The sequence below is a fragment of the Rhinolophus ferrumequinum genome, chromosome 19 (assembly GCF_004115265.2).
Source record: "Rhinolophus ferrumequinum isolate MPI-CBG mRhiFer1 chromosome 19, mRhiFer1_v1.p, whole genome shotgun sequence".
Lineage (NCBI taxonomy): Eukaryota > Metazoa > Chordata > Mammalia > Chiroptera > Rhinolophidae > Rhinolophus > Rhinolophus ferrumequinum.
In genome coordinates, this window is record NC_046302.1 from 9,964,920 (window position 1) to 9,992,731 (window position 27,812).

The 27,812-nt window shown below is 38.2% G+C and overlaps 1 protein-coding gene across 11 annotated transcripts in view; it reads right to left on the reverse strand.

Moving 5' to 3' along the window:
- The window catches only part of PTPRM (protein tyrosine phosphatase receptor type M), a 799,491-nt gene that overhangs the window by 497,274 nt on the left and 274,405 nt on the right, over nucleotides 1–27,812 (reverse strand). For all 11 annotated transcript variants that reach the window (XM_033087233.1, XM_033087234.1, XM_033087225.1 and 8 more), the window contains exons 3-4: nucleotides 24,063–24,334; nucleotides 5,538–5,616 (exon numbers count right to left, since the gene is read on the reverse strand). In XM_033087233.1, coding sequence (XP_032943124.1) covers nucleotides 5,538–5,616; nucleotides 24,063–24,334 — 351 coding nt within the window. The remainder of the gene's footprint in view (nucleotides 1–5,537; nucleotides 5,617–24,062; nucleotides 24,335–27,812) is intronic.

Sequence of the window (27,812 nt, forward strand, 5' to 3'; positions counted from 1 at the left end):
TTCAATGCAATCCTTATCAGTGTATCAGCTGGATTTTTGGCTGAAATTGACAAGCTAATCCTAAAATACATATAGAAATACAAGGGATCCAGGAAAGCCAAAACAATATTTTAAAAAAATAAGAATAAAGTGGGAGAACTCACAGATCCCCATTTCAAACTTACTACAAAGTTACAGTAATCAAGAGAGTGTGGTGCTGGCAGAAAGACAGACATATAGATCAATGAAATAAAACTGGGTATCCAGAAATAAACCTTTACATTTACAGTCAATTAATTTTCAACAAAGATGCCAAGGCAATTCAATGGGGAAAGAACAGTCTGTCAAAAAATGGTGCTGTATATCATATGCAAAAAGAGTGAAGCTGTGGGGATGGCTCAGTTGGTTAGAGCATGAGCTCTCAACAACAAGGTTGCCAGATGGGTGGGCTGTGACCCTGCAACTAAAGATTGAAAATGGAGACTGGACTTGGAGCTGCACCCCCCACAACTAGATTGAAAGACAATGACTTGGAGCTGATGGGCCCTGGAGAAACACACTGTTCCCCAATATCCCCCAATAAAATTAAAAAAAAAAAAAAAAGAATGAGGTTGTACCACCACCTTATCTTATATACAAATATTAATTCAAAATAGGTTAGAAAGCTCTGTATAAGAGTTGAAACTATAAAACTCTTATAAGAAATCATAGTAGTAAACCTTTATGATCTTGAATTCGGCAAAGTTTTCATAGATATAACAGCAAATGACAGAAACGGCCTAAGTGATAAAACAAAAAATAGAAAATTGAACTTTATCAAAATTAAAAACTGTGCTGTAAAGGATGTCATTGAAAGGATGAAAAAATAACTCTCAGGTTGGAGGAAAATATCTTCAAATCATTTATCTGATAAGGTACTTGTATCCAGGTATATAATAAACTCTTACAGCTCAATAATCACAATATAATAACTCAGTGACAAAAATGGGAAAAGGATCTGAACAATCATTTCTCCAAAAAAGGTGTACAGGTGGCCAACAAGCACATGAAAAGATACTTAACATCATTCACCATTAGGGAATCAGAACCACAAAGAGATACTACTTCAAATCCACTAGGATGGCTATGATTAAAAAGACAATAACAAATATTGGCAAGCATATGGAGAAACTGCAACCCTCGTACACTGCTCTTTAGAATGTAAAATGGTGCAGGTGATTTGAGAAACAATTTCACAGTTCCTCAAAATGCTAAACAAAATGGCACAGGTAACCCAGCAATTCTACTCCTATGTATACACAGGAGAACTGAAAACAAATACCACACAAAAGACTGTACGTAAATGTTCATAACAGCATTATTCACAATAGCCAAAAGTTGGAAACAATTCAAATGTCTATCAATTGATGAATGAATAAAGAAAATGTGAAATATCATACAATAGAATATTACTTGACTTTGAAAAAGAATGAAGTATTGATACATTCTACAACATGGATTAACCATGAAATGTTATGCCAAGTGAAAAAACAGAGGCAAAAAGGACCACATATTATATAACTGCATTTAAATGAAATACGAAGAGTAAGCAAATCTATTGAGACAGAAAGTAAATTAGTGGTTTCCTAGAGCAGGGGGTGGGTGCTCAGGGAAATGAAGAATGTCTGTCAATAGGTACAGGGTTTCTTTTGGGGGTATTGAAATGCTCTAAAATTAGTTGTGGTGATGTTTACAGAACTCTGTGAATATACTTAAAACTACTGAATTACACACTTTAAATTGATGAATTGTATGATACTCTATCTCAATAAACCTGTTAATGCTGCATGGCTTATAAGATATAAAAGTATATATCAGCACCACAATATAATAATAGAAATACCCATATTTAGTTTATAACCTACTTTAAAATAGGAGACAGCATTATGAAGCTGATAAAGTGCTCCTTCAGTTTCTGCGACTAGGATTCTTGAACCAAATTCAAAATATATTTTTAGCGTGCATACCAAATTCAAAAATTATCTATGTTCATTAGAAGTGGTCTTGAGCCAGAGAGCTGCACACAGCCATTTCCACATTTCAAGCTGATCCTGCATCTGACTGTCACTACATTCAAATCAATTTTATGAGCACCTGTATTCTCGTAACAGAACAGCTACTTTTAAAAAAAAACGTTGTAATGTTAACTCATAAACCTATATGAATCCAAACAGGAGCCTTTAGAGTGAAGTAAATAAAGTTCAGTAGTTTTGCATCTTTTGGGAAAGAACAGTTTTGGATATGAAATATTTATGCTCCTTTATGATTTAAATTTAATGAGTATAAAAATTTCAAAATAATTGATTGTTATTTAGAAATCTTGATAGGAAATGCTTTAAAATGTTACCTGTAAAGCTTTCCATTTAATGGCCCACCTATTGCATTCTTTAAAATCTTTATTTGCATGTTTTCCCCATAAACTTAAAAATTCAGGAAAAAATAACTACAGAAGGGCTATTATCAAAACCGTTTAAAGCTTACAGTTCAAAAAGCTATTGTACCATGCATCACCTGGGTACAGAGATTGTTTTGCAATTCTGTGTCTCCCAACAGCAGTTTGCAAAGCCAATCAGGTATTAGCACCAGTATTCTCCAAAAGAGAGACCATAAACACCCTTCTATGGCCACAGGCAGCTGGGCTTGGGAGGAATGAACAAAACTGCAGGAGTTACATTTCAGGAAGGCTCTGACAGAATGACAAGGGTTGAGTCTTTTTGTATTACTGAAGGCAGAGACTCAAATCCTACAGAATGGGAAGGGCTCCACTTCATAAGCTATTTTGTTGGCAAGAGGCCAAATATAAAAGAAGGAACCCAGGATACAGAACAGGGAAGACCTAATTAAACTTGGCCGTGGCCACTGCATCTGCACCCAGGGCAGCAACAACATCTGCCTAAAGGCAAGGTTTGCTCTAAGAAACATGAAGTGCTCAGTACATAGTAGGTATGCAGTATTACTGTCTCTGATTTTTACCTCTCAGTAAGAGGTGAATCAGAGTCTGTGAACATTTATGCACATTCAAGGGCCCTACTGGTCTCTAAGCCTGAGGCTATTACTCCAAGGATTTGGCCAAGTTCCAACTCAGGTAATTATGAGCCACTAAATGTGCCTTGCTGTTCCAATTAGGTACAGCATTGTTCGTTTTCCTGGCTTTTCAGTAAAAAAGGGGAGAAATTCTTCTTGAACTCACCAAGCTTGCTGACAGAAGAAAAGGCAAATGCAGTGTACTACAAAAGTACCATCTGCCTAAGTAACGAACAAGACGATGGCCGTGTTTGAACTTCAGTGTTGTGGCAAATTCTGAGAACCAGATAAAGATCTCAGAGGCAGCAGAACCCCTGGGATGGAATCAGATGACTGTGTCATGACCCTCATCAGATAATAACCACACAAGGATTCTGTGTAACTACAGCGAGTGATCTCATGATCTATTCAATCCGTGCAATAAAAGCAGCATTTATACCGGGGGTGCCAAAAAAATGTACACATTTTAAGAGATGTTATCTATGTATTACTTTTCGAATTTGAATTGAATGACAGTAGCAATATGTAGTATGACGTTCACTCACACGATGGCGTTCATCAAATGAAGGCTAGCATCGTTCATTGTATTACAATTTTAATACAGTTTTTTTCCTTTCTTAAAATGTGTATACAAGCTGTTGGCATCCTTTGCATTTCTAAAACCATTGTGGACAATAATCTTTCTCTCGTGCTTTTGGGTAGGGACCACCAGCACAGATTCAGGAATGTATGAACTAGCCAGTTTCTTTTTAAGGCCAGGGACCCTGAAAATAAACCAGGCTGATATCCCTCAGCTGGTCAAAGATTTAAAGTCTGACAGTATCGATTGTGGGCAAGGATACAGAGAAAATAAAACTTCCATGTTTTGCTGGTGGGAATATAAACTGGTTCAGATACTTTTCATAGTGATTTGACAGCATCGAATAAAACTAAAACTGTTCTACCCTTCAGCCCAGAAATTCTGCTTCTAAGAACATCCCGTGCCCTCGCACATTGCACCCAGAGATACACACATGAATGGTCATTGTAGCAATGTTTGCCACAGAGAAACACTGGGAAAACTAAATGTTTGTGGAAGAATAAAGAAATAAACTGTAGTATAATCGTATGCTAGACTATCATGGATAGACCTAAAATAATGTATTGCTAAGTGGGGTCGGGGTAGGGAGGGAAGAATACAACGTAATTTGTACAATTTAATACCATGCATTGGAATTTACAAAAGGCGAATATTACTTTCTAACTTTTTATGAACACATAATGATTGTGGGAAATACAGCGGACACACACCACACACCCACACACGCACAGATACACAGAGACATTTGCAGCGGTCTGGTTGCTCAGCTCTCCAAGCTCTATCCTGGGGTTGGGAAATTCTCCACTGTTATATTTCTTGGTAAAAGTCTAGGCCTGGCTCCCATGACAGAAGCTGAAAAGGCCACAGTTTGCTTTTCTAGATCACCCCAGTGGCCAGCGGGCGATGAGTACATGATTTAGCTTGTTTACCCTGATAACCATACTGGGGGTTTTGGGCCTAACGGTGAAGATGCAAAGGCACAGAGAAGGTGACAAATGTTCAGGCAGGTGGCAAGGATCACCCTCCAAGGGTCAGGCAGCCAGAGGAGCGGGCTGCGGCACCCCTGCCTGTCTGGCACAGCCGTCACCGTGGTGATGCCCGCAAAGCCTCCTTTTTAGTTCCTGCCAATTTCTGAGCCGAGATCACCGATGTTCCATGATTCCATTTGCTGTCAATTCCCTTCTGATACAAAGCTCTTATGCGAAAATCAGCTACATCTGTTTCTGCTGCTTGTGGACTAGAAACCTTCCAGACGGAGGACAGCGGCAGGCTCAGCTCTGTTGTGGCCTCTGGGAGGTGGGGGAAACACAGGACTGGCAATCTGCAACATTTTAGCAACTTAAGAACAAGGTTCAGATGCAAATATGAGAAAATATTAATAGTTGTTCGCTCATACTGGGTGGTAAAAATAAAAGTGTGTGTTTATCACCCATTAGACTTTTTTAAAAAAATATACTAATTCATAAAAGATGAAGAACAGGTTATTTCTGTGGTTCTCCAGGTGGTTTAAGTAGATTTCTTATATGCGTGAGACCCCAGGCCCGTTTGCGGCTATATTGTTTGAAATTATGCCAGAAACATACTGGATTTAGGAACAAAATGCACAGACTCTCAATGTTTAATTTGTGCTACTATTCAAAAGGGAAATCCAAAGACCTTTGCAAGGATGTTTGAGCATACAAAATATTCATTTAGCCCCCATTCCTGACTCTCATTTTAAAGACACTTACATTCATTCAATTACATTACACACGGAATACGTATTTTTGGACTTTTGGGCTAGCAAAGCAACACCTTGACAGGGAGCTCTCTCAGCAGGACTATTGCTCCCCAGGTTTTAGTGCCTTCCCTTAATTTGTAATGTAAACATTCCCCCAAATATGTACCCGAATGTGGAAGAGTTGAGACAACTTACTGCATGGATGTCCTAACACCTTCACTTCATCAATAGCGAGATAGCCTTGATGTCCAGAAGTTATTACTTCAAAAATCACCTGGAAAATTAAGAAAAATTTACATTACTGATTCATTTTGTCAGATTTTACCAAATGTCTCCTGTATAGAGATAGGTAATTTTGTTCATTCGTTCGTTCATTCATTCATTCATTCATTCACGTTCCTACAAACATGCATAGAGTACCTCATACCTGCAGCCAGTGTTCCAGGCTCTAACATTACAAAGCTAAATGAGACCCACACCCAGTGTTCAGGGATGTTAATGAGAATGGGTGGATCACACAGCACTCTACCTCAATAACTTACCTGGTAAAGGGGTGACACCATGGTTCAGAGCTGGTATTTGGAAGACAGAAGCTTACCGTCATTACCAGAGGCAGTGTTAAGATTTGAATTACTTCACGATAACATAGTTTCTGGTCCACTTCTTTGAAGGGATTCTTTGACTAGACTGAACCACGTGGGGCCCTAGGTTTTATACTACTAAATTTTTAAAACTACCATAAGTACTATGAAAGGAAAGTACAGAGTAACTAAAAGAGGATATACCAAGAGGACCTCGCATGAGGAGGTGGCATTGCAGCTGGTAGCTGAATGTGAATGAGCTAACAGCATAAAGAGGGTAAGGCTCCTTCAAGGGCATATGCAAAAACCACAAGGTGGACATGACCATGGCCGTGAACAGGAGAATTGGGACCCACAGCTATAAAGGTCAGCTGTGAGCAGCTGACAGAGGCTCTACTCAGAAGGCAGAGATTCCAGGAAAGACACAATGTTAATAATACAGAGAAAAAGCTTTGCTAACTGAAATTCAGATGGCAGAGAATGATTAAAAAAAAATAAAAAAATCTCTGCATTGGTGAAAACAAGAGGGCTTTAACAACTCCTCGATCATGGGAAAAGCAGGGGAAGAGAAGAAGGGCAACACGCTCTGAGGTTCTAAGAATGAATGACATTTTTGAGATGGTGGAGCCACTTAAGAGAAACTGAGGCGAAAGGAGAAAAAAGAACCAGTAGGAAGGTTATCAATTTTCTTCACATATTATCTAAGGTGTCCATTGTCGGGCTGTTATTAAAAAGGTCCACATGACATTATTTTAACCTCCATTTACCCATAGCAGGAAGCAGTTTCACCAGGGAGACCACAGCAATATAAAGACAAGTCTTAAAACACAACACAACAAGTGCACTTTGAAGAAATGAAAATTTTCATTCCTATCAAATCTGCACACACATGTTAATAGAAGTTCTATTCATAACAGCCAAAAACTGGAAACAGTCCAGATGTCATTCAAATGGCAAATGATTAGACAGACTGTGGTATATCTATTGCATGGAGTACTACTCAGCAATAAAACAGAGGAAGTATTGATATACCCAACAACTTGGATGACTTTCCAGAGAATTATGCCGACTGAAAAAGCCAATCACAAAAGATTACATATGATTCCATTTATGTAACATTGTACAATGTCAAAATTTTAGAAATGAAGGACAGATTAGTGGTTGCCAGGGCTTATGCATGGAGAAAGAAAGGACAGGAGGGAGATGGATGTGGTTACAAAAGGGCAAAATTAACAATCCTTGTGATGCTGGAACTGTTAAGATCTTCACTGTGATGGCAGATGCACAAACCTACTCAGTAATAAAATTGTATAGCTCACAGCAGCATGATTCACAACAGCGAAAACCTGGAAGGCACCCACGTGTCCAACAATGAATGAATGGATAAGCAAAATGTGGTCTATGCATACAAAGGAATATGATTCAGCCTTAAAAAGGAAGGAGGACATTATGTTAAGTGAAATAAGCCTGACACAAAGAAACAAATACTGTATGATTCTACTTATATAAGTTACCTAGAGTAGTCAAAATCATAAAGACTGAAAGTAGAATGGTGGGTACTAGGGGTTGGAGGGAGAAGGGGGAATGGGCAGTTATTATTTTACAGGGTACAGAGTTTCAGTTGTATAAGATAAAAAGAGTTCTGGAGATGCACAGTGGTGATGACTGTGCGACATTATGTTTTTATTTAACACCACTGAACTGCACACTTAAAAATGGTTCAGATAATAAATTGTATGTTATTTGTATTTTACCACAATAAAAAAGTGAAAAAATTGTGTAAAACTAAATACACACACACACACACACACACACACACACATGCACAAGTACAAGTAAAATGGAGAAATCTGAAAAAGCTCTGTAGTTTTAACAATGTCAATATTCTGGTTGTCTACACATTAAGTTTGCAAAATGTTACCATCAGAGGAAACTGGGTAAGTGTACACAAGAATCTGTATTATTTTTTACTCATACATCTTATTCCACAATTATCTCCACAAAACCTTAGTTTATAAAAGTAATTACAAGTTACTGTTTACTGAGCACATAATATGTCACATACAGTGGGCAGATATGACTCCATTATCTTATTAATCAGTTCATGCAAAAACTCTTCAAGGATTGACTATTTCAAGAACAAAGACTTAGATACAAAATAATTGTCCAAGAACATGCCATGAGACTACTGTAGATATAACTTCAAACCCAATTTTCTGATTCCAAATACATTTTTTGCTACTACATATTGCCTAAACAAACACTTCAACCGTAAGGCTTCAACCGTAAGGCACCATTTTTATCTATCTATCTATCTATCTATCTATCTATCTATCTATCTATCTATTTATTTATTTTGCGATGAAGGCAAAAATGGAGAAAACAATCCACAGAGCCCCACAAATGGAAAAGCTCAGGTGGCCTCCTGAGATAAGATGTCATCCAAGAGGCACCTGCCAGACCAGATGACACTGTGCCACAAGACTCCCACAATGAAATACAAAACATGCAGCGGGGAGTAGAGGTCCAACGGTAGAACAGAAATGAAATAAAACTTTGTCTTGCTCAAATATTTAATCTATTTTTTTCACTGATGATACAGAGACAGGGAGAGATGCAGCGATATTCCTGCAATTGGGATGTTCCTGCAAATGTGTCTCTCTACTTTTAGAGACACTCCTATAAGAGGACAACTGAGGGCGCATAAAGCAGATGAATACTGAGAGCAAATAAAGGAAAAGGCCTTCCAGAGGTCCCCAAAACAGGGCCCATGAGTAACAGCCATATCCTGCCTGGTGGGAGCAGAAGCGTAGACAGTGCAGGAACCTGCCTGCTACTCTGGTCAGAACGGCCACTGCACAGATCAGCCCACAACCACAAGTTACCCAAGAACATTGTCGCTCTGGTCATGACAAACCTATTTTGAAAGCTGAACCCAGAAATCTTCATCCATCGTTCCTTCCTCCCATCTGCCCTCCCTTCCTTCTTCCCTCCTTCCCTCTTATTCTTTCATTCGTTCGTTCAATCCATGGCTTCATCAAATGTCATCTTTATTCCAGACATGAGATAAGCACTTAGAGTATGTCATGAACAGAACAGATGAAGACATCTTTCCTCATCAAAATTTTCCTCCTTATAGAAAATCATATTTTTATTTTACCAACTTCAAGGGATGAAACTTCTCATAAAAATGGAATCGAATCTTTATAGTTACACATAAAACATACTCATGTGGATCTATTTTTGAAGTTGACATATGTAAATTCAACACACAATGTTTTACTTAAACCAATACAGGGCCGCAGCCCAACCAAAGAAAAGGAGAGAGAAAAGAAGAAGGGAAAGAAATTAGAGACCTTGGAAAGCCATCTTAAACCTCCGAATCTGTTTTCTCATCTATCAGAAAATACCCAAAGGCTCTAAATCTTTTTGTCCAAATATTTATAGAATATGTATTACATGTCCCAGGGGGAATCCAAAAAAATTAGACAATTTAATGAAACTTAAGCTTTAGTTGGTGAAAAAGATAAGGAATATTTTTAGTTGGTGAAAGAATAATGGAAGAACAGAACAAGACAACGGTGGCCAAACGACAGATGGGAACAATAAGGAGCTCATAGGACAGTGACACTTCTCCACCACAGGAGTGTCACCTTTCCTTACCAACCAGGAAGCCTATGATACAGCCAACGCAACCTTCAACCCACTTTTCCAGGCTGCGTGAGCAAGGACGTACCTACCCAGTGTCCCTACTAGACTGAGATATTGCAACGAGGCAGTGCACCCCCAATTTCCCAGCAAGATGACTTACCAATGAGGTCTCAATGAAAGAATTACACGCATGCTTATTTTTGAAACTCTGTTCCTCTCAGTCCAACTGGAATACCCAGAAGCAAAGAAAGAAAGCATCTGATTATAAATACACTAAGAGAATAATGGACTCCCCTTTTTAGTTCATTACAAACGTTCAAAAGTAAACTTCTGGGACTTGATAGGTGCCAGCTGACTTACAGCTAACTAGAGATAAAAAGAGGAAAATAATCTTTATGGATACGCTTATGTGTGTGTGTACACACATACACACATGTACATACTTATATATAATATACGAGGCATAAATTTTAAAGGGCACATTTGTTTATACATAAGAAAGTGGATTATGTGTTACAAGTTTAAAGCAATAACTTCAGTGTCTCCTTCAAAAAAAATTAAAGCAAGTTTTTCAAAAGACCATTTTCTAGCTCTTTCGTAGGAATTTCAACTAAGGTACTTATGAGTACAAGTTTTATTAGCTGATTCAAGTTTATAATTCATTATATAAATGTTTCAACACATACCACAAAACAGTAAGTATAATTTGTACTGAAAAGGTTGTGTTTTGAAATTAATATAATTAAATGAAGAGATCTGAATTGAAGTGCTGTAGAACAATCTTAGGTTGACTGACTGTAACTTGATTTGAACTGCTGGCCGTTAAGAGATTTACTTTGTTGTTTCTAACAAACAGAGGAGTAAAATATGCCACTCAAAAGATGAGGCCTATCTTAAATCTGTTTCTTAAATGCATATTTGTGCATCCCATAATAAGTTTACCTTGTCATATGAATTCTTGCTACTGGCAAGTTTTACATTTTGTTCTCTTTTCTAACCAGTGCCTTTAACCAAGAAAGCTTCAAAAGCAAATACATTTTTGTCAAATAAGAAACTACTCTATTGAAAGTACAGGGATTGCTCTAGTGAAGTATACCAAGTATATGCAAAACCCAGTGGGAATCTCTGCAATGTCTGAAAATGCCAGTATCTGGAACCAAAAAGATTGAGGTCAGAGGAAACAATAACACGAGAACATTGACGGTACCACTGGAAAAAGGCAAAAGAAAGGTGTAACCAGTTGACTTGGGATGTGGCCATGCTTATCATCAGAACAGAATATATTGAAAATCTGTATTAGAAGTGAGGCCTCGCTGTCCTTAGGGAGCCACACAAAGGCTTTTCGTTTAAAAAATTCAATAATTCAGAAACCATTTATATATTGTATACATCCATGCCCCAGGTTTCTTTTGTATATATTACCTAATTTTCCTGTCGACCATACAAGGTAGGTGATATTAACTCCACTGTAAGGATAAGTAGGAGTAGGCTGATTCAGATAAATTAAGTAACTTTTCTGAGGTCACACAATTAGTGCACCTCAGAGTCGGGGTGTCATTCTAGGTCTATTTTACTTCCAAGTCTGGACACTTCATGTCACCGGTCTAAACTAGCAGGTATAAGAGGCTATATATACATAGAATATATACACGTATACACATACATATATACATACATATACCACGGGTGCCAAAAAAAAAATGACACTTTGGTCAATGTTGCTCAAGCAGTAGTTCGCCGTAATCAGAAGTATCTGGACACTGATGGTAACCACTTTGAGCACCTCTTGTAATTGCAAACGTCAAACATGACTTGTATTCATCTTTTGTTATCGGTATATATTGAGTATTACAATTTTAGTACAGTTTTCCTTTCTTAAAATGTGTATACAATTTTTTGGCACCCTCTGTATATAACACGCAACCATTCATACACACATATATACATCCTTTAATGCAGTATTTTACTTCCAGATTTTTTTTACTTCCAGATTTAATAAGAAATGTTGTAAGCATCTATTTGACCTAGAAATGTAGATGCGAGGCATAATTATATGGCATAGTTTTATCAATATAAATTTTAAGACAAGGGCCAGCAAACTATAGCCAATGGGTCGAATCTGTCCCAACTTCTGTTTTTGTATTACCCATAAACTAAAGACGGTTTTTATAGTTATAGTGGTGGGAGAACATCAAAAGAAAAATATTTTGTGATACAAGACTATTTTATGACATTCAGATTCCAGTGTCCATAAATTAAGTTTTATTGGAACACAGCCATGCTCATTCATTTACTTATTGTCTATGACAACTCTCACACAACAGCCGAGTTGACTAGTTGCCACAGAGACCATCTGGCACATAAAGCCTGAAATATTTGCGATCCAGACTTCTGCTTTAAGAGAAAACTTCCCTCCTTGGCTCCCCAACACATTGCCATTGTTCTGTATAACAAGAAAGTACTGATCAACAGCAATAGTTTGTCACAGCCAAATACAATAGGCCTTGCACTTTGCGTGGGAGTCCTGGATTCCAGCAATGGCATAGACGAAACCCTCTCCCTGGCTTGTGTGACTTGTTTCAACTGTATTACACAGGTGGTGTTTTAAATGCTCACTTAAATGTGTTGTATTATTATCAATTTTTTTAAAAAGCAGAATTGCAATGTACCAAAACAAAACCATAGAAACTAATTACTTTATAGACCTCAAAACAATGCATAAAAATAAATTAAATTAAATAGTAAATAAAATCCAACTCATTTAGCAGTCAAATCTTCTATAAAAAAAACTGAACTACTGAGAATTTACAACACTTCAATATTAAAACCTGACCCTCAGATCTCATTCTACACAATTTTCTTTGGCTAAATGTGAGATTTCAGCTAAATGTTTTTGTTTGTTTTTATTGAAACACACACATTTTTAGGAAAAATATCTTTGCCCACTAGACCAATCTAAATTGTGATAGTCCCCTCTCATCCACAGGGGATACTCTCCAAGACCCTCAGTGGATGCCTGAAACCATGGATAGTACTGAATCCTGTACCTACTATGTTTTTTTCCTATAAATACATATCTATGATGAAGTTTAATTTATAAATTAGGCACAGTGAGCAGTTAACAGTAATAACTAATAATAAAATAGGACACTTATAATAATATACTGTAATAAAAGTTATGTGAATATGCTCTCTTCTCTCTCTCTCTCTCTCTCTCTCTCTCTCTCTCTCTCTCTCTCTGATAACCAAGACAGATGCTAAGTGACTAGTGGGCATGGATATGCTGGACAAAGGGATGATTCATGTCCTGGGCAGGACTGAGCAGGAAGTTTCTAGAATTCATAATGCTACTCATAACAGCAGGCAACTTAAAACTTATGAATTGTTTAGTTCTGGAATTTTCTATTTAATATTTTCAGACAGTAGTTAACCATTGGTGACTGAAACCTCAGAAAGCAAAACTGTGGATAAAGGGGGACTATCTACTGTATTTGAAAAGTTGAGAGCTAAAGTGTTGGATCCATATGATAGAATCAGAGAGCCACCCTATCTTATTCTGGAATAATTTTGCCACAACATAGTGTTTAATCATACAAAACCTTTTTCTGGATTTGGCTTAACAGGAAATATAATTAAACCTCACTATTTATGGATTTTATATTTGTGAATTTGCCTACGCACTATTTGAATATTTTTTGGATGTATCACCTCAGGTAAGGGAAACAAAAGAAAAGTACACAAATGGGACTACATCAAACTAAAAAGTTTTTGCACAGCAAAGGAAACCATCAACAAAATGAAAAGACAACCTACTGAATGGGAGAGTATTCGCCAATGATACATCCGATAAGGGATAAATATCCAAAATTTATAAAATACCCATGCAACTTAACACCAAAAAAACAATCTAATAAAAAAATGGGCAGAGGATCTGAATAGATATTTCTCCAAAGAAAATATACCGATGGCCAATAGACATATGAAGATACTCAACATCAGTAATCATCGAAGAAATGCAAATTAAAACCATAATGAGCTGTTGCTTCAAACCTGTCAGAATGGCCATCATCAATAAGCCAACAAACAACAAGTATTGGTGAGGATGTGGAGAAAAGGATACACATTTGTGCATTGTTGGTGGGATTGCAATTGGTGCAGCCACTACGGAAAATGTATGGAGGTTCCTCAAAAAATTAAAAATAGAGCTATCTTATGACCCAGTAATTCTACTTCTGGGTATTTATCTGGAGAAACGCAAACCACTAATTCAAAAAGATATATGCATTCCTATGTTCATTGCAGCATTATTTATAATAGCCAAGATATGGAAGCAACCTAAAGGTCCATCAATACACAACTGGGTAAAGAAGAAAGGTACATATATACAATGGAATATTAGTTAGCCATAAAAAAGAACAAAATCTTACCATTTGTGACAACATGGATGGACCTAGAGGGTATTATGCTAAGTGAAATAAGTCAGACAGGGAAAGACAAATACCTTATGATTTCATTTATATGTGGAATCTAAAAAAACAAATAAATGAACAAACAAAACACAAATAGACTCATAGATACAGAGAACAAACTGATGGTTGCCAGATGGGAAGAGGTTTGTTGTGCTGAGTGAAAAAGGTAAAGGGATTAAGAAATACAAATTGGTAGTTACAAAATAGTCATGGGGATATAAAGTACAACATAGGGAATTCAGTAAATAATATGGTAATTATGTGGGGCGCCATTATGGTACCACACTTATCAGGAGGATCACTTTGCAAATTATATAAATGTCTAACCACTAGGCTATACACCTGAAACTAATAAAATATTGAATATCAACTGTAATTGGAAAAAATACAAAAAAAAAAACTACAAAAACACCGTTTTTTGGATTTGGTTTAACAGTAAATATAACTAACCCTCATTATTTGCGGGTTCTCTATTTGTGAATTTGCCTACTCACTAATTTAACTGAAACCCCAAAATCAATACTTGCAAAGCTTTCACGGTCATTTGTGAATATGTACAGAGTCGCAAAAATTTGGGTCGTCCTACACACACCTTGAGTTCCAACAAGGCAATGCTCTGTCTGCTTTCTTGTTTTAGCTTTCATACTATAAACAAGTGTCCTTATCCCAGTATATTTAGGGCCATGGTTTTTTTCCTGCCTTTTATTGGTGATGCTGCTGTTTAACATGGCCCCAAATGTAATGCTGATGTACTGTTTAGTGTTCCTAAATAAGACTGTAATTTTGCTGATGGAGAAAATACGTGCGTTAGGTAAGTTTCATTCAGGCATGAGCCATAATGCTGTTGGCTGAGTTCAATGTTAAAAATCAATTTATCAATTACACACACACATGCACACACATGTGCACACACACGCAAACATACTGCACACACACGCAAACATGCACACACACACACACACACACACACGGTGCCAAAAAAAGGTATACGCAGTTTAAGAATGAGAAAACTATTCAAATTGTAATTGGAATATGATAACAAAAGACAAATGCAAGTCATATTTGACTTCCGCAATTACAAAGTGGTTACCATCAGCGTCCAGACACTTCTGATTATGGAGAACTACTGCTTGAGCAATGTTGACCAAAGTGTCCACTTATATACATTTTTTGGCACTCCCAGTAGATATAGATAGATAGATCGATAGATATAGATAGATATAGATATCTCTCTATATATAATATGTATGTAAAAAATAAAAAAATAAATATATATATGTGTGTGTGTGTGTATATATATATATATATATATATATATATATATATATATTAAATAAGCTGCCTTTAACAGAAACATACATAAAACAAAGTTATGTATTGATTGGTTGACGAAAATGTTTTGATCAGAGGCTCACACAACTAATCCCATATTTACCACAGAATCAACAGTTCAGGATTCAGTAATTCAGTGCTTGCTGTGACTTATAGGACTTAACTGAGAATAATGAGAATCGACTGTATTAGTGTTTGGGTTCATCCTGAGTCCCCATTTCTATCAAAATACTTGGGCATAATAAGGACTCAATACACATTTTTGCTGATGGTTCCCAGATATTATTGTAGCCATGGGATGTAAAGAAATGTAAGATTAAGAGGATCAATATTCATTCAATCATTCAACAAATATCATCTCAGGAGACAAGATGCTATATCCCCATAGACTTTGGAGTCTTTGGGAAAATCCATTGCTCTTAGGTAGGAAATGTCAACGACAATGGTGTTATGCAATAAAACTGACAAGCTAGGGGGGGCCACATGACAGGCCTGACAAGCTCAGTGACCTAAAGTCACTGCACAGTAAGGTCTAATCATAAATCTCTAACTGGGCCGGCCATGGCAGGTAGTCAGGTTCCACGAAAGGTCAATCTTTACTTTAAGCGAGCCCTGTCTACTGTTCTTATGCATCTAGGATAACATAACTTTGACATTTTAATTTTCTTTTCTAGACCCCTTGAAAGTATAACCACAGGCACCAGAGCACCCTACAACCAGAGCGTGAGACCACAGAACCCCTCATTGTTATCTTGTTCCCTGTGTAGCAACTCTATGTACTGTAGAGGTTAATTATTAACTATCCTGTATGCACCAATGTAAAGTATGTGTTTCTCCATTTTACTTTTTATCCAGTCTTAGAGATTTCTGTGCTTTGCATTCTCCCGCCTCTTTATGCTACCACCAGTGGATTTCGTGTACCTTCCTTACATTTTCTTCTTTGATTCTAAATACATAAAAGGTCATTCTTCCAGAGCAGTTTCTCAATCCGTGGAGATCTTGCTTCCAGGTATGTCCTCAAAAATTTGACTCAAATAAATTCTTATGAAACTTTTCTATAGGTTTGGATGTCTTTTATCTATCAAAACAACCAGTTAAACTACTGACTTCCATTTGCTCAGAAAAAGGCATCCTGGATGTTGGCCTGTGTGAGGGTTGATATCAGGTTATCCTTCCGACGCCTGCCAAACAGGAGACAGGAAGCAGCTTAACACTGCAGTATCTCTGATCCTCTGTGCTTCAGTGAAGAGCAAAATTAATAGCTTTCCATGCTGCCACTTACCCTTGCTATGTGTGAGCAAAGAAAAGAAGTTTGCTTACCAACGCAAATACGCACCACAGAAAATGGAAAACGTGTTGGTGGAAGTTATTTGTTAATTCCCCAGAACAAAGAAGACTAAGTGGTATAGGTCTTTCTCCCCACACATAACCTAGTAGATCCTTTCTGGTTTTGATTTAAATAAAAAGCTAAGGTAGACTATACCCATTCACAAAACCCACTGTTTTTTTTTTTTTTTTCAAATGAGTTAAGTAACAACCAAAAACATATACAGTAAAATAAATGTTTCTGTAATGATAAAGAAGCAAAGCAAAACCACAAACTATGTGTCCTTAAAAACAACAGGAAGAAAATGTGGAAGCATTGGCTTATATGGACAAGTTATCAAAGTGAAAACCGACTTTTCCCAAAGTTAAAGGCATTCAAAGACAACAGGCTTCACGGCGGAGCTAAATATCAGTGCTTTGTCATGCCTTTTCAACTCATTCTTACATGACTTCATCTGTTTTTTCTACCAATAAACATGACTTTTTGTTATCCCTTGACTTTGAAAAAACATGTCTTTTCAAATCTTTTCTAATCATAGGTCAAATACTCTTTCTATTAAAAAAATGGGATACGGAAGAAAATTAAGGTAAAGGAAACAGAAAACATAGGAAGGCTTAGGGACAAGTGTGGTAACCAAGAAGAAACAGACCGCAGAGGAGAACGTTAACTCAGAAGAAACACTTATCTGTGATCACTGAATAATAAGCACAAGCTGAGAATGAAACTTGGACATATGGTTAAGTTTAAAATAAATAAAGTTTTAAAATATTATCTTTGAAGATAAAAGAAACCATCAGGTGAATCGATCTACTTCCTAAATACAGCTCTGGGCACATTCTAAAGTGACAGCCCAGTGTGCCCCCACTGATTTCTTAAAATATACTGTTCGTCTTTTTTAAGCACAAAATGCAGAGGACGGGAGCAACTGCTTAGAATAGCTTTCCGGCTGGAGACAGAGTTATACTTCACTGCCACATCTAATTCCCCATGTCATCCTAGAAGAATGCTGCAATTCAATTGTCTTGCACCTAGAATAAGGACCATAAGCTAAGGAATTTACGGAGCAGGGGATGTTCTATTTTTCCATTAGTACATATCACTTTTTCCCAAGTGTGCTCCAGGGAACACTAGACTCAAGAGACACTCTGCAAAAGCCTAAACTGATGCCCAAAGTCTAGTGGGCACCTGTACCCAGCATTTGTCCCTCCTGGAGTTTTGGAAACATAGCCTGGCTCTGAAATGGCTTGTAGTACAGAATGTGTTTAAATCAGTGCATCTTCCCATTTGTCAACTATTGCGTTTTAACATTCCTTGGATTTGCAGACCACAATTTGGAAAACACTCACCTACTGAGTGTAAAACACTATCTCTGAGCAGCCAATGTATGCAGAGGTGCTGTCACTCAAGGTGACTTTACGTGACAGTCTAGTAAAATAAGTGGGCGGCAGGTCAACCCAGTAAAGAAACTGGGCAGGCAGCAAAGGCTGGAGCTGAATGTGTGGAGACGGGTATGATCAAGTCATTCCTGTTCCCTCAACTCCTCATTTACTGGGACAGGTGTCAGACTGGGAGAGGGTAATTCTGGGTGTAGCCCCCCAAAGGGCAAGCTCCCTGGTGTTCTCGCTGCAGAGAATTTTGATCAGGCTCGGCTGGAATCCAGTACACATCTTCTCCCAGGACCGGCAGTACATTAAGGAATCTGTTTTAACAGGCAGGCTCTAGAGAACCAGAAGAACCATCGTTCCATGACTTCAGCCTCACATGCCCTCTTGTTACTGCCCACATGCTCCCAGCCCAGCTCCTTGAAACGCATACACGGGAAGGGATTTCAACGCCACCTATGCATTTTTCTCTTTGCAGAGCAACCATTTGTATTCAAGATTACTGCCTTCTTGGCCTCTAACTCGACTCAGAAACACTGTATTCCAAAGCAAGGAGAAAGGATGTGAGATTCCAGCAGCCGCTCTGGGTGCCTGCAGGGTTAGGAACCCAGAGAAACTGATGGGTGGCCTCTGGAAAGTTGTGGGTACAGGAGAAAGGAGAGAGGAGGGGAAGAAGCAGAATCAAAGCAGTTTTTCTTTTTTTTTTCTTTTTAAATCAGCACAATAAAGCAAGAGGGTGCTTGCGAGAATAAATTACTATCCTTAAAATAGGTAGGAAGTCAATGTCAAAATCAAAGAAAGCAGGTGCCACAGCCCAGATGCCCTGATGAAAGCAGGGAGCAGGTACTTCTCACTTCCCAGGGCTGCTGCCCAACAGAGGAGCAGGTTCTAAGCAGCAGCAATTAGGACAAACATTAATTAAGGAATAACATATGTGTTAATCACCAAATATTTGGCAATTTATGTTTTAATGAACAGCAATTAACCTGCAATTAGCTGTATTTTGTGCAGGTTACCATTGTGATTTGTACCATTTTGATTTGTACCTATAGGAGAGTAGAATACCACTCTCCTATAAATAAGAAAAGCTACATAAAATGACTACTATGGCAAGAACTTTATTCGGCGATAAAAACGTTTGAAATTCTCAAAATGCTTAATAAAGACAGCACTAAGGGAAAGATACAAAAACAAGGGCTGTCCAAGAGAACCTACTATGTTTATCAAAAGCACACAGGGTAGTTGTGTCTAGGTTTATTGAAAACTTCCCCAAATCCAACAACTACAAAATTCAGATTCTTACCAACATGAAACGCAACTCACTATTTCGCTGCCACAATTGAATGAGAAATGGATATTGCTGACCAAGCACAGGAGGGACGGGACAGGACAGGTGCATGGAGCCCAGCACAGCGGTGTCCCCCACGGTCCCTGGGGCACTCACTCCCATGGTGTAGTCAGAGTCTGGAGAAGGCTGATGGCATGCACCCTCAGGAAACCGCACGGCACGCTTTTGCATGTGAGCAGTTCTGGAATGTTCTGGTGGAAAGGAACTTGATTCACTTCTTTTCACCCAGTGTTTCACTGAAGGATTTGTTCCCGAAACTCTTTTTCATTGAACACCTTTTGCTACTTCATGAAACACATTTAAGGAGTGACATAGGAGGGAGAAAGCACTCAGCCTGTTAGCTGATTCCATTTTTATTGTCTTCCACAAATCTTAATCTCGATAACCTACCACCACTTATTAAGAGGCTAGCACATCCCAAATGTGCTTTTCCTTTCATCTTAATGCACTACACAGTGTTTATATTTAGTCCCATAATCAGGGAAGTGAGTGCCAATAAGTTTATATCAGTTGCCTGAGCTTCTAAGTAAACACGTTTGATATTCACATCTAGTTCTTTGTGACCCAAAGCATACGTTCTTTTACTATGCTATCATGCCGCCCGTTTTCAAACAATATGAAATTTCTTTAAAAAAGTTAATTTATTGATCTTCACTAATTATATCAAACTACTTAATAAACTATAAAAGCGCCTTATAGAATTAAAACACCATATGACTATAAATTTTAATATACTAGTATTTCAAGTATGTGTTCCCTTTATATTAATTTTTTTAGATCTCGATAACATATCTTGCAGTCTAAATACTAATGTAGGAGTGATGTCTGGGGGAAGAAGAGTCCCTGTGTATTGAGGTCTCTCAAGGTACCCCCTCTTTTAGATGTCTTGTCCTCAGCTTTTCAGCCCCAGAACAGCCTATCTGTATCCTAAGAATGCATCATTTGGATATTGACTTTTATGAACCACGTTCATAAAGGAAAATATCACATACATGGATGCACATGTGATACCAGAAATTTTTTTTTCTATTTTCCAATTAGAAATAAAATAGTCACATAAAAGACCCACTTCCTCAGACTAGAGCAGAACTCCGTAAAGAAAAATCTATATGGGAAATGAACTCAAAAGTAGATGAGCTCATGCAGGTCTCACGTTTTTAAGAGCAGCGTGTCTCATCCTCAGTGAGGCTGTGCCAGCCACACAGGCCGGGAACTATAGTCTGCAGCAGAGAAGCCCGTTCCTGGGGCAGTGCTGCCAGAACACACACAACTTGTTTTAGTGGCTACTTCTCTTTTGTTTCTGATCATCTCTAGTTAGGCTAACATGTTGGGCCAGAGGTAGAAATAGGATTTGATAGGTATCCTACTTCTTCGCCTCCGTTCATACAGCTTGTCTTTTCTCGCCCCAACTGGGAAACATCATTCAGGTCTTACATGGTGATTTTAAGGCCTGTTGCTCAGCATTTGTAAGTTTCCTGCTGACATCTCTCTTGTATCATCTACAAAGTGCCATTCGTCTAATAGCTTATGTTACGATTAATGACTTCAGTATGTTTACTACCCAGGAGATAAAGGAAAAATAAGAGGGAAGTACTACCTTAACTATGCCTTTAAAACTTTCAAGCTAATGGTAGTTTGGACTCCCCAGAAAACAAATGAACAAGTGCACTTTTAGTGGATCCAAACCCTTTACCGATGTTGATCACCAGGTTCTTAAACACTTAGCAACACTGTCTTAAAGAGTCTACAAATCCACCTTTAAATTCATAGTAGGAGGCTATTCCTACTGAATCCCGCCAGAAAGCTACAATGAGAATTAAGTTCCAATTCAATATGGTAAATCATGTACTGGTAAAGCAATGTGAGAGAAACCACAGAGGGAAGTGGAGGGCTTGGGGGTTAGGGTCAGAGGTTCACAATTGGGAAGACAGAACAATGTATTCAAAAGAGATCAATAAGGGAAAATTTCATTGAAAATAAGAACGGTCTGATACACAGGACTGCCTTTCTTTCACTAAAGCTTGGTAATACCTTTTGAAAGGCTGATCTCATAAGACTTCATAAATTAAATCATTTCTTTAATTTATATTGTCTGAGCTAGGTGTTAAAGGCTGCTAATGGACTGAATGTTGTGTTCCCCCACCTTCCAAATTTATATGCTGAAGCCCTAACACCCACTGTTAGGGTGTTTTGAGATGAAGGCGTAGGGATGAAGGCGTAGGGTTTATATGAGGTTATGAAGATGGAGCCTCCATAATGAGATCAGTGTCCTTATAAGAAGAGGAAGAGAGACCAAGGTTCTCTCTCTCTCTTTCTCTCTCTCCCTCGCTCTCTCTCTCTTTATCCAGTGGAAGAAAGGCCATGTGAGCATATGAGAGAAAATGAGAAGGCAGCCATCTATAAACCAGAAAGAGGGCCTTCACCACAAAGAAAGAGAAGAAACCAGGGATCGTGTGAGCAGGACACACCTCTAGGCCCGCTGGCCTCCACCCAGCAGATGCCTGGAGATGAGGAAAGGGCGGATTCCAGACGGGCAGTAGGAACACCCCAGGCTTAGGCCTTCTCTACTGTTGGAACATCTCCTCCCCAGGAAGGTTCTAAAAACATTCTGCCTCTTAGCCTAGTCCACCTGACAAAAGCCTTCTGAAGCCTAGTTTAGTCAAACGCTTTTCACCTGCTTCCATTTTCATCGTTGAAAAACTAAACTTTGTCCCAGAGGCCATATTTTTTACTCATACCACTCATAGATAATGTTTATGAAAAAGATTATTCATGAAACAGAATATTTTCACTCCAGAAGAAAAACTAGTTTTTCTTTTTCTTTTGTGTTTTATAAGTAAAAACAGTATATGTACATGGGGAAAGTTTAGACTATGACATATGGCAGAAAAAGAAAAAACAATCAAATTACAAGCTGGGGAGATACCCTTTTTTAATATATTTATTTCAGCATATATTGTAATCTCTCTCTCTCTCTCTCTATATATATATATATATACACACACATATATATACACATATATATACACATATATATACATATATACATACATACATACATACATATATATGTATACATATTTACTTTAAACAATGGGATTTGACATACTGCTTTATATAAGTTTTTTACACTGAACAACATAAGCTTAAATTCATCATTAAATGGTCCTGTATAACATTATTCTTAATGGTTGCAAAATGAATTTTTGTATTGAAATAACAGAAATTAATCCTCTATTGTTAGAAATAATAAAGTTTCTGACTTTTCATTATTATAAATAAGCTGCCACGAATGTCACTGTAGTTTACATCCACATTACATTATTTCCTTAGGATGAATTCCTAACAGTCGATTGCTGAATTTAGACATATCTAAATTTTTAACACCTTTAAAAGGTAATGCCAAAGTGTACTCTAAATAAAGGTTTTAACAATTTATCTGTGAACTAACAGAGCTTTCACTACCCCTCCATTTCTGTTCAAGAAACACTCATCACTCATTCAATACCAGAAATTGTTACAGGTACAAGAGTACAAAGATCAATAAAAACAAGACATTTATAGCCCATTTATTCCCATATCAAATCCAGGGATAGAGGAATTGATACATCTTCTCCAATAAACACCAAACCCGTGGAATGGACTCCTGGGTGCTGTTCATGCCATTCGGACGACAAGCGGCCCGTGAGAAGACCCACTTTTCCCTTCCCTGAATCTAACTGAGCACCTCAGTTACATGTGAGAGATGATCTTGTATACATGTTCCAGCTGGCTCCTGGAGCCAAAGGAAGTAAGAAACAAAAGCAAAATACTGCAGTTTCCTTAATGCATCCGCTTAGCTTGAAACTGAGAATTCTTAATATTAAGTTATTTTTAAAGGTGCTGTGGACAAAAGGAAAAAGAGCACCAAATGCCACTGTCACTAATCCCTACCTTTGATCCTGAGTCAGGATCTCTTGTGGGATGGGAACTCTCTGACAATCAGGATGTGACATTAGGACTGCTTTTGTCCCACTTCTTAACTGCCCCTGGGCCTCCACCCTTGATACTTTAAATGAGAACTCAAAGCGAGCAATGTGGATCTCAAGAGAAAAACCCAAATAACAGCAACAGGGACATCAGGCCCTGCATGACGAGAACTCAGCCTACACATGCTATTTTCTTTTCATTGCTTCAGGGGGTGGGAGCAGGGACCTGCACCTCACTAGCTGGGCTCCATGACGGCTCATTTCTTAATAACTCATTTACTACTGAGATCTACACATGGAAGAAGGGGCTTCTTCTTTTAGAATCAAGTGTTATGTCTCCCTGGATCAGATATGACTTACTCACTATAGAAAGGAAAATACCCTTGCAGAATGCACTTTCTGCCCTGCTGCAGGTTACTGCTTTTGTTTTGTTTTTTAAAACGATATATGCATAAACAAGTTTGAATGTTGTTTTTTACTCCTTTCTCAACTGAATGTTACAAACAAAGCCTTAATACACTCCCTATCAAATGGCATAAGCTTTCCTTACATTGGTATAAGAAATACTAACACTGCTTATGCGTTCTTTGATACTGACATAAGACTATATTGTTAGAAGACAGATGATGCATCAAAACATGAAATGAAAACAAAAAGCATACCTGATAAAAGTTAGGCCAGAAAGTACTAATGGCCAGTTCTGCCCTGTTCCAGGTACGTGTCGGGTCTCCAGATATATTCCAGATAGGATTCCCCAAAGGCCCGTTATTGACCTTCACGTAGACATTGAGTAACCCAGGAGCAGAATTACTCTTACTGGATACAAAGTAGTGAAAATCAATGCAGTGGGTGTCATTTTCTTTAAGCTGAGGTAAGAGGAGGTGGGCTCTCTGCCCCTCAGGTCTGCCAGATGTGTTCACCAACATGAAAGAGCCTGTGGAAAGGAAATCAGAGAGTCACAACCTGAAACACAACTTCCCAGTCATATCTGAAAAGCCACCATCATTTACATACATTGACACAGCAATTCAACAAATACTTAGGCTTTGAAAATCCGCCTCTTTTTACCCCAAAAGTATTCTCCAAATAAGTGAGGGGAAAATTCCCTAGATATCACTGCAATTAGTCTCCAAAGTAACAGAAATATGCGTCATTTGCAGAGATGCACTCACCAGTTTGGTAGTCACTAGCCATCTGTGGCTATTTTAATTAAAATTCATTAAAATTCTGTAACATTAACAGTTCAGTTCCTCGGTCACACGAGCTCCATTTCAAATACTCAAAAGCCGCATGTGCTAGTGGCTACCATCTTGGACAGCAGATACTGAACCTTTCCATTTTTTTCCAGAAAGTTCTATTGGACAAGACTAAATTATAATTCTCACCATTCGGAAATCACAACCACTTTAAGATTCCACATAACCTAAAGAAAGATAACAGACTGGTCTGAGTTGTGGAACCTTAGAAACTTTATTAGCCTGATGACGCTCCTTGTCAACATGATGTCATCCTCGCGGTTCAGCACCGTCACCCTCCACCCACTGCTGTGACAACTAACTTCGGGACGCGGTATGACCGAACATACCGATGCAATCACTGTGCCCGTTGGAGGACGGTTACTCTCAAGAGTCTCTATGAGCTTTCTGTATCTTTACAGGCACGGCCTTAGCCCACCCGTGAGTGCCGATGGGTCACCCGACGGATTCTAGCTGGCTGGCCACACTCGCATCAACTGCATCACTTAGGTCCTCCCCTGTCTACGATCAACAGAAATGACAACTACGATACTTCTATGAATTTTACATATCACATAAGGAAAACAAAATGTTCTAAAATAAAAGAGAAAAAAGGTCTTCTTTAGCAGAGAAGAAACCTGTATTGAAACACATAAATCTGGAGTATAAAGGTGAAAAGTAAACTATTGCTCCAGGGTGGTTGGACTCGTGATTGCGACTGGGTGAGGAGAATATTGCCATTGAGTATTCCTTTTAAAATTCCCCTCATTGTGAACTGTAATTTTCAAGGAGGTGTCCATATGTATGTTTGTGTGTATTTTAGTATACACCAGACATCTCTATAAACGTACACACACAATACTAGAAACAGTGTGGAGTTTTTACCTTGTCTACAAACGTGATTTCCTAAACAGCCACATGAGAAGACTACTTTTCCCAGAGAATTATGATGAGGACTCAACTAAAAAAACATATATATCAATATATCCTTTATAAATAGGCTAGTAGTGTTAAGGGGTCAGTATTAAAAAATGTTTGCTTATGTATGTTACCCTCAGAGTGTCCCTACATGAGGTGAGCTAGTGTTAATGCCATTTAGCACATATAGGGATTGAGTCACACAGATGAGGAAGCAGCTTATCCAGGTTTTAGGATGAATTAATGGCAAAACCAGAACTTTGAACCTCTGAGATTCCAGCCCATTACTCTTCCTGCCACACTGCAATAACCCCATATTTCTTCGTGTGCCATTTGAGCATACATGAAGAAAACAAACCCCTTCACAACAGCAAAGGAAAATTATAGTAGCTATTTGAAAATAGAACAATTTTTCAAGAGATGAATGTTATGCACCTGGAAATATGAAAGCCAAGCCACAAGGGAAGGGTTATCTCTGGAACATATATTCCAGTAATAAGGAAGAACTGCAAATGTGATTTGAGAAACGGTTGGAGATAGAGAATGGGAACAAGTGGCAAGAGAATGTCATCGAAATGATTTAGGTTAACTATATGCTACAAAATGTAAACAAACAAACAAAAACCTTCAAAATACATAAAGTTGACCAACCCTATCACAAACCTAAAGCAGGTTTTTGGTGTTTATAACATGAGTTAAAATTGTACTTTTCTGCTCTTAGTAAATTATAAACAGATTTATTCCATATTCAATCATTTCAGGCTCTATTATCTGCAACACAACCGTCACTATGTAGCTATGTGTACTGAGGCCTGACATGGCCTTGAAGCTAACTCTGAATCACAAAACCATTAGTATTGCCAGACTGTCAAGAGTATCATTTCTTGCATATTTCCATCATTTAAACTTGGCCGACCATGGGTGGCCAACATGACAATATGCAAAGGATGGCAAAAGTCCGTGTTTCTCAAATCTTACGCAGTTTAGTTTGCATGCTGGGATGAAGCTGAAACACACCAGTCTCTTTTCACTGGTTGGTATACACTTCCTACCATCCTGTTCAGGAAATCACCAGGGTTCTCTAAAATACAGTTTTCCTAGCTACACAATTTATCCTCCAGTATTTCAATATGCTCCATTCCAGCACAAAATGCTCGGTCAGCTTTTTGAGCTGTTTAAAGTATACAGAAATTTTTATTTTGAGGTCAAGGTGACATTCTAAGTTACAAATACTCAAATGATTCTAATTTTTATAGTCTTTTTTCCCCCTCCCTCTTTGAGCCAGAAAAGTCTTTGTTATGCGGCATGCTTCTGCAATGCAGATTAGCTCCAACAGGATTAGCAAATAGGGGAGTGACATCCATATAACTCAGAAGTCTCTTTGGTTTCATGTGTGAATTTTTGCAGGACATTAAAGTTTTAGAGTGATCAGGGGCAAATCTCTGGAATAAAAGTCCATGTGATTGATGGCTTCTAAACAGGCTAAAAATCCTGAGGAAGTACCTTTATTTAGTGTAAAAAGACAAGAAGTTTAGTGGTTTCAAGAAGATTCCTCTTTCTACCATCAAGTTGTCTGGGAAACTGCAAGAAACTATGGAGCTTCTGCTCCCCTCCTGAGTTTAGAAAGGAAAGAACATGGGATGATGAAGAAGACAAACCCCAGATGGTATTTTGAAGTTCGCAGAAAGTATTCTCTATTAGAAGGGAATAACTTTGAGGATCTCTCTAGTGAAAGAAAGGAGGCTGGAGCTCTAGGCTGCAGGGCTCAGATGGATTCACTGGGATTTGAAACACCAGATGGGAGTTAATGGAGCCAGTACTTTTATTAGGGTTGTTATTGTTTTCATTCGTTCTGTGGCTACAAAGCTGCATAGATTGTGAGTGGTCTTCCCTAACCCACTTCTTGTCACAAGACCTATTATCCAGTGTGTGATTTTGTGAAATTTGTCGGAGATGTTCCAAGCACACGTTTGTGGTGCTGTTGGAAGCGCCTGCTCGACCTGCGCTGTCTCCCTCCTTCACTGGCCCTCAGAAGACAATTCCATCTGGACCGCCTCCACAGTCACAGGCAAAGTAACCCCTCCTCCAAGCTGTCCAGAAGCCAACTGAGCGTCGCTCTTATGTCCACACACACAAAAGTCTCTCTTCTCTGAGCACCTATTCCTTGGGATGCTCCTCTGAGTGGTCCCCTTTTTTCCTTCCTACAGAGTCTCTTAATTGGTAATCTATGGAGCCCCCACAACGAATGATTAATGCATA